The following is an 8729-nucleotide window of genomic DNA, read 5'->3' as shown; positions in this document are numbered from 1 at the left end:
CTATCACAGACCACAGTAAGTACTATCACAGACCACAGTATAATAAAATTAGAAATCAACTCCAAAAGGAACCCTCAAAGCCATGCCAATAAATGGAAATTAAATAACCTGCTCCTGAATGATCACTGGGTCAACAATGAAATCAAGAGGAAAATTAAAAAATTCTTTGAACTGAATGATAATAGTGACACAACCTATCAAAACTTCTGAAATATAACAGAGGCAGAACTAAGACAAAAGTTCATAGCCTTAAATGCCTACATCAAAAAGTTAGAAATCACAAGCATTTCTATACACCAACAACAGACAAACAGCCAAATCAAAAGTGAACTCCCATTCACAATTGCTACAAAGAGAATAAAATACCTAGGAATACAACTAACAGAGGATGTAAAGGACCTCTTCAAGGAGAACTACAAACCACTGCTTAATGAAACAGGAGAGGACACAAACAGATGGAAAAACATCCCATGCTCATGGTTAGGAAGAATCAACATCGTGAAAATGGCCATACTGCCCAAAGTAATTTATAGATTCAATGCAATCCCCATCAAGCTACCAATGACCTTCTTCACAGAACTGGAAAAAACCACTTCAAACTTCATACGGAACCAAAAGAGAGCCCGCATAGCCAAAACAATCCTAAGCAAAAAGTACAAAGCTGGAGGCATCACACTGCCTAACTTCAAACTATACTACAAGGCCACAGTAATCAAAACAGCATGGTACTGGGACCAAAACAGAGATATAGACCAATGGAACAGAACAAAGGCCTCAGAAGCAACACCACACATCTACAACCATCTGATCTTTGACAAATCTCACAAAAGCAATGGGGAAAGGATTCTCTGTTTAATAAATGGTGTTGGGAAAACTGGCTAGCACGTGCAGAAAGCAGAAACTGGACCCCTTCCTGACACCTTACACTAAAATTAACTCCAGATGGATTAAAGATCTAAACATAAGACCTAACACCATAAAAACCCTAGAAGAAAACCTAGGCAAAACCATTCAGGACACAGGCATAGGCAAGGACTTCAGGGCTAAAACACCAAAAGCAATGGCAACAAAAGCCAAAATAGACAAATGGGATCTAATTAAACAGCAGAGCTTCTATACAGCAAAGGAAATAATCATAAGAGTGAATCGGCAACCAACAGAATGGGAAAAAATTTTTGCAATCTACCCATCTGACAAAGGGCTAATATCTAGAATCTACAAAGAACTAAAACAGATTTACAAGAAAAAAAAAACCCATTCAAAAGTGGGTGAAGGATATGAACAGATACTTTATAAAAGAAGACATATATGAGGCCAATAATGAATATGAAAAAATTGCTCATCATATGAAAAAATGCTCATCATCACTGGTCATTAGAGAAATGCAAATCAAAGCCACATTGAGATACCATCTCACACCAGTTAGAATGGTGATCATTAAAAAACCTGGAGACAACAGATGCTGAAGAGGATGTGGAGAAATAGGAACACTTTTACACTGTTGGTGGGAGTGTAAATTAGTTCAACCATTGTGGAAGACAGTGTGGTGATTCCTCAAGGACCTAGAAATAGAAATACCATTTGACCCAGCAATCCCATTACTGGGTCTATACCCAAAGAATTATAAATTGTTCTATAACAAAGACACATGCACATACATGTTCATTGTGTCACTGTTTACAATAGCAAAGACTTGGAACCAACCCAAATGTCCATCATCGATAGACTGGATAAAGAAACTGTGGCACATATACACCATGGAATACTATGCAGCCATAAAAAATGATAAGTTCATGTCCTTCATAGGGACATGGATGAATCTGGAAACCATCATTCTCAGCAAACTGACACAAGAACAGAAAACCAAAAACCGTATGTTATCACTTATAGGCGGGTGTTGAACAATTAGAACATGTGGACACAGGGAGGGGAGCATCACACACTGTGGTCAGTAAGCGGGGACTAGGGGAGGGACAGTGGGAGTGGGGAGGGTGGGGAAGGATAATGAAGGGTGAAATACCAGATACAGGTGATGGGGGTGGTGAAGGCAACAAACCACCTTGCCATGTGTGTACCTATGTAATAATCCTGCATGATTTGCACATGTGCCCTAGAACCTAAAGTACAATTAAAAAAAAGTCTGACAGAGCACAAATAGACAATCTAAGGTCACACCTCAAGGAGCTAGAAAAACAAGAACCAACCACACCCAAACCCAGCAGAAGTAAAGAAATAACCAAGATCAGAGCAGAATTAAATGAAATTGATATCAAAGAAAACCACAATATAAAAGATAAATGAAACAAAAAGCTGGTTCTTTGAAAATATAAATAAAATTGATACACCATTAGTGAGATTAACCAAGAAAAGGAGAGGATTCAAAGAAGCCCAATTAGAAACAAATGGAACATATTACAACCTATATCACGGAAATAAAAAGATAATGTTTTAGACTTTTCAAGACTACTTTGAACAGCTTTACATGCATAAACTAGAAAACCTAGAGGAGATGGATAAATTCCTGGAAATATACAACTCTCTTAGATTAAGCAGGAAGAAACAAAAACTCTGAAAGGACCAATAACAAGCCATGAGATTGAAATGGTAATTTAAAAATTACCAAAAAAAAAAAAAAAAGTCCAGGACCAGATGAATTCACAGCTGAATTCTATCAGATATTCAAAGAAGAATTGGTACCGATCCTATTGACATTATTCCAAAAGGTAAAGAGAGAATCCTCCTAAATCATTCTATGAAGCCAGTATCACCCTAATATCAAAACCAGGAAAGGATATATTATATTAAAATAAGAAAACTACAGACCAACATCCCTGATGAACACAGATGCCGAAATCCTCAACAAAATCCTAGCTAACTGAATGCAATAGCATATCAAAAAGATAATCCATCATGATCAAGTGGGTTTCATACCAGGACTGCGGGGATGGTTTATTGTCAACAAGTCAATAAATACGATATACCACATAAACAGAATTAAAAACAAAAATCACATGATCATCTGAATAGACCAGAAAAAGCATTTGACAAAATCCAGTAACCCTTTATGACTAAAACCCTCAGCAAAATCAGCATAGAACAGACATACCTTAAGGCAACGAAAGCCATTTAAGACAAACCCACAGCTAACATCATACTGAATGGGGAAAAGTTGAAAGCATCCCCTCTGAGAAATGGAACAAGACAAGGATGCCAACTTTCACCACTTCTATTCAATACACTACTGGAAGTCCTAGCCAGAGCAATCAGACAAGAGAAAAAAGGGCATCCAAAGTGGTAAAGAAGAAGTCAAACTGTTGCTGTTTGCTGATGACAATTCCTAGAAAATACCTGTTTTCTATACCTAGAAAACCCCAAGACTCATCCAAAAAGCTCCTAGATCGATAAATTCGGCAAAATTTCAGGAAACAAAAGTAATGTATGCAAATCAGTAGCACTGCTATACATCAACAGTGATCAAGTTGAGAATCAAATCAAGAACTCAGCCCCTTTTATAATAGCTGCAAAAAACAAACAAACAAACAAACAAACTTAGAAATATACTTAACCAAGGAGGTGGAAGACCTCTACAAGGAAAACTAAAAAACACTGCTGAAAGAAATCACAGATGACACAAACAAATGGAAATACCACGCTAATGGATAGATACAATCAATATTGTGAAAATGACAATAGTGCCAAAAGCAATCTACAAATTTAATGCAATTCCCATCAAAATACCCCCATCATTCTTCACAGAACTAGAAAAAAAATCCTAAAATTCATATAATACCAAAAGACAGCCCACATAGCTAAAGCAAGACTAAACAAAAAGAACAAATCTGGAGGCATCACACTACCTGACTTCAAACTATACTATAAGGCCACAGTGACCAAAATAGCATGGTGCTGGTATAAAAATTGGCATATAGGCCAGATGCGGTGGCTCCTGCCTGTAATTCCAGCACTTTGGGAGGCTGAGGTGGGTGGATCACCTGAGGTCAAGAGTTTGAGACCAGCCTGGCCAACATGGTGAAACCCCATCTCTACTAAAAATACAAAAATTAGCTGGATATGGTGGTGAGCTACTTGGGAGGCTGAGGTAGGAGAATCACTTGAATTCCAGAGAGGGAGGTTGCAGTGAGCTGAGATCACACCACTGCGCTCCAGCCTGGATGACAGAGTGAGACTCCATCTCAAAAAAAGAAAAAAAAAAAGCATATAGACCAAAGGAATAGAATAGAGAACCCAGAAATAAAGTCGAAGACTTGACTTGCAGTGAACTAATCTTCAACAAAGCTATTCAACAAATGGTGCTGGTACAATTGGCAAGCCACATGTAGAATGAAACTTGATCCTCATCTCTCACCTTACAGAAAAATCAACTCAAGATGGATTGAAGACTTAAATCTTAAGAGCTGAAACCACAAAAATTCTAGAAGATAACATCCAAAAAAACTTTCTAGACACTAGCTTAGGCAAAGTATTCATAACCAAGATCCCAAAAGCAAATGCAACAAAAACAAAGATAAATAGATGAGACTTAATTAAATGAAAAAGCTTCTGTACAGCAAAAGAAATAATTGGTAAACAAACAACCCACAGAGTGGGAGAAAATCTTTGCAATCTATATATCTGACAAAGGACTAATATCCAGAATCTATAAGGAACTCAAACAAATCAGCAAGAAAAACAAACAATCCCATCAACAATGGGCTAAGGACATGAACAGACAATTCGTAAAAGAAGATACATAAATGGCCAACAAACATATGAAAAAATGCTCATCATCACTAATGATCAGCGACATGCAAATCAAAACCACAATGTGATATCACCTTACTCTTCCAAGAATGGCCATAATCAAAAAATCAAAAAATAGTAGATATTGGTGTGGATGTGGAGAAAAGGGAACACTTTTACACTGTTAGTAGGAATGTAAACTAATGCAACTACTATGGAAAACAGTGTGGAGATTCCTTAAATAACTAAGGGTAGATCTACCATTTGATCCAGCAATCCCACTCCTGAGTACCTAAAGGAAAAGAAGTCATTACACAAAAAAGATACTTGCACATGCATGTTTATAGCAGCACAATTCACAATTGTAAAAATATGGAACCAGCCCAAATGCTTACCCATCAATAAGTGAGTAAATGTGGTGTGTGTATGTATGTATGTGTGTGTGTGTGTGTGTATATATGTATACAACTAAATACTACTCAGCCATAAAAAGGAATGAAATAATGGTATTTGCCACAACCTAGATGGAATTGGAGACCATTATTCTAAGTGAAGTAACCCAGGAATGGAAAACCAAACATCTTATGTTCTCATTCATAAGTAGGGGTTAAGCTATGACGATGCAAAGGCATAATAATAATACAATGGACTTTGGAGACTCAGGGAAAGGGTAGGAGGGGAGTGAGGGATAAAAGACTACACGTTGGGTACAGTGTACACTGCTCAAGTGCTGGGTGCACGAAAATCTCAGAAGTTACCACTGAAGAATTTATTCATGTAACTAAACATCGCCTGTTCCCAAAAACCTACTGAAATAAAAAATAAATAGCAAAAAAAAAAAAAAAAAAAAAAAAAAAAAAAATAGTAGTAGCAGCCTGTATTTAATTCTCATGCAAGCTCATTTAATTCTTGTACTTGATGATAAAGGCTCTATAATTACCTCCACACTCAGGCTCAGTAACCCAGCTCAAACTCACAGCTCAAAAGGAATCAAATCCATGCAACCTGGCTTAGAAGGCACACTCGCATTCATCATGCCTCTCAGCCTCAGTTGATGGGCTGTGTGAGAAGGAAGAGGGAAATATATAAACTAAGATGTTGCTTGATGCTATAACAAGATGTCTTACAAGTAAAAAAAAAAAAAAAAAAAAAGATGCTGCTTGAAGAGTTTAAGTGCTGTTTCCCAAACTTACCACTCATATCCTACTTTCATATTATAATACTTTTGCCACATTCAAGAAACATTTTTAATATTTCTTTAAATCAACTCATCTTTTAAAACCTAAAGGGGAAATAAAGGATAACAACAGATTGTCCTAAAAGGTATCCAAGTTAGAATGGGTCATGGCTCCAGAGACAAGAAGCTGTACCCAGAGTTATAGGATGGAGACATGCCCTGTGGACATATCAAATAAGGCAGGTCTGGGGTGTGGACCAAAGTGTGGAGAACAGCAGCCAGGAGATAGTTTCTGAGAACGTCTCCAGAAAGACAGAGGTAGCTCCAGCCAATAAAGGAAAATTTGGGCCAGGCCAGTAGGTCTGAAGTAGTTACATGGGAATGGGATGAGGAGGGTTGTGGAAGAGTGAGGCTGGGACTGAAAACAGGAACCCCGGGGCTGAGGAATGGTAGGACCCAAGAAGCAAATAGAGGGGTAAAGGCTGATAGATGGGGAGACCCAGGCTGGGAACCAAGAATAGAGTTGAGGTTATTTCAGGAGGTTTAAGAGGACTGCAAGAGGGGAGAGATGGTGTTGCTTAGAGGGTTAAAGGGAAGAAGTCCAGAAGTGAGAGTTGAGGGGCAGGTGGGCCAAGGAAGGGTTGCAGCAGGATGAGTTGGGGATTCTGACAGTGGCAGGGGCGGGGGGCGGTGGGGAGAAGTGGGTCAGATGCTCAGTCCCACCATATTGTGCTTTGCAGGTTGTGCCTGAGTCTGAATCCTGAAGACAGTGGTGATGGTCAGCATCCCATGAATAAGATGGACCTGTCATCCATATACCACTAAAAATCAACTCTCAGATCTCTAGAGGTATGTACCACCCTTTGGGAAACACTGCTACGGCCAAAGGATAATAAAAGCCCAAGTTAAAGAACAGGGTACTTGGAAGTCATTGTTAACTTTTTAGAAGGATATTTGGGTTGTATTTTTTAAAATATAAAATTAAAATATAGCTTACAAACACAAAATGGGCTGTTTTTATCCTCCACAGTATCTAAGCATGAAACTTTGTGCATAATGGGCACACAAATATTCAATTAAATTATTGTAAATAATTGAAAAGATATAATTAGAGATGAATCTTCTGGGCCATGTTCTAATAGTTAGGGTCTCATTCATGAGCTACAAAGGTAGGGGAGGGCTTCAGACAGGTCTGATGGAATGTTTGTGCTCTTAAGAAGAGACAATATCTCAGCTAGCTGACAGATTTCCCTGGGTCACTGACAACTGGAAGGTCCTCGAGGCTTTAGATATTGCAAGAAAGTGAGAAAAAAGAAATTAAAGACATTGCAGACAAGGACCAATGCTTCAAGACCCACACCAGATCATAGACCATTTCCCATAGCCTACAAAAGCATTTTATGTCTGGGTAAAATATGTTCCTCTGAAAATATGGGTAAAATATGTTTCCTCTGATAAGCAATTTTAGAAATTGTGGCCAGCAGATCCTCAGATGACCCCAGTGATTCCTGTGATCTGGCATTCACACCCTTGTATATATCCCCAACCCTTAAGTGTGGGCAAGACCTGTGACTGGCTTCTAACCAAAAGAACATGGCAAAGGTGATAGAAAGTCACTATTGTCATTATGTTACATTACATAAGACTCCATCTTGTTAGCAGAATCTCTCTGGTTTTCCTGATACCCTTAAAAAAAAAGCAAGCAGGCATATTGTAACTTCTCTAAGGAAAGGGCCAAGTGGCAAAGAACTATAGGCAACCTCTAGCCATTGTCCAGCAAGACAACGAAGCCCTCAAATCTATAGCTGCAAGGAAAATAATTCTGCCAACAAGCCACTAGTTGAGAACACAGCCCAACCACTGCCTTGATTGTGGGGTAGCCTTGTGAGACCCAGAGCAGAGGACCCAACTAAACTGTGCTTAGACTCCTGATCCACAGAAACTGTGGGATAAATAATAAATGTGTGGCACATTAGGCTGCTAAGTTTCTGGTAACTTATTACTGCAGCACAGAAACCTAATACAGAAATCTTAATACATACATTTAAAAAAAGGAAGAAAAGTAATATTGAGTTACTGGCCATTTGAGGTGTTTATTAGTGAAGATTAAACATCCAAAGGGCAGTCCTCAATGCTCATTTCCATGATTTTAAGAGCTGATAATTCCATGTCATGATTATTGTCACCTTTGACACTGGAGAACTGAACAGACTGGGAGAGTGATGTGTTAAGACAGCATAATCCATTTGAACTCTCAACCTTTTCAGTGTCACTATCACCTTCAATGATATTCACAGAAGTTTGCTGATCCGTTAAACTGTCTGAAATACTTGGATTATTTTCATCCAAAGTTGCAGGTTCAAGACGCGTTTCGTCATTCATCTGTTGAATTGTAACCCCTTCTGAATCCTTCGATTTATAAATAGGCATGAAAAATTCAGTTGGTGAAGAGAATATTTCACTCTCATCCTTTGGTACAGACAAGAACATATCCAAAGCCTTTTGGTATTCTTGACGTTCCTGCAGAATTGTTACTTCACTTTCATTTTTGAATTTTTTTGGTTTTGAATTCCCAGCCTTTTCAAAATCAAATAAATCCAACCTATCAATACCATTTTGCTTTACCAAGTTTTTCTCCGACGTGCAGCCTAAGTCTACCTTCAGGACATGCAGCAGGTGGCGCATTTTTTCCTAGCATTAAGAAAAGATTAGAATAATTACATTAATTAAGTCAAATTAAATTTTGACTGCAATGTTGCAAATCTCACAGGATTAATACTTTCCCTTTCACTTCTCTCACCACCACCCTCAA

At 38.3% G+C, this 8729-nt stretch overlaps 1 protein-coding gene across 4 annotated transcripts in view; it reads right to left on the bottom strand.

The window, feature by feature from the left end:
* Positions 1 to 7985: 7985 nt before the first annotated feature.
* Positions 7986 to 8729, bottom strand: part of SPATA7 (spermatogenesis associated 7) — a 45420-nt gene continuing 44676 nt past the window's right edge. For all 4 annotated transcript variants that reach the window (XM_064375117.1, XM_064375119.1, XM_064375118.1 and 1 more), the window contains one exon: positions 7986 to 8608. In XM_064375117.1, the coding sequence (XP_064231187.1) occupies positions 8024 to 8608 (585 nt within the window). In that variant the 3' untranslated portion in view covers positions 7986 to 8023. The remainder of the gene's footprint in view (positions 8609 to 8729) is intronic.

Source organism: Aotus nancymaae, unplaced genomic scaffold (genome assembly GCF_030222135.1).
Source record: "Aotus nancymaae isolate 86718 unplaced genomic scaffold, 86718_ANA_hifiasm-v0.15.2.pri h1tg000011l, whole genome shotgun sequence".
NCBI classification, from domain to species: Eukaryota; Metazoa; Chordata; class Mammalia; order Primates; family Aotidae; genus Aotus; species Aotus nancymaae.
The sequence above is the reverse complement of the archived record's forward strand: the minus strand, read 5'-3'. Positions and strand labels throughout refer to the sequence as shown.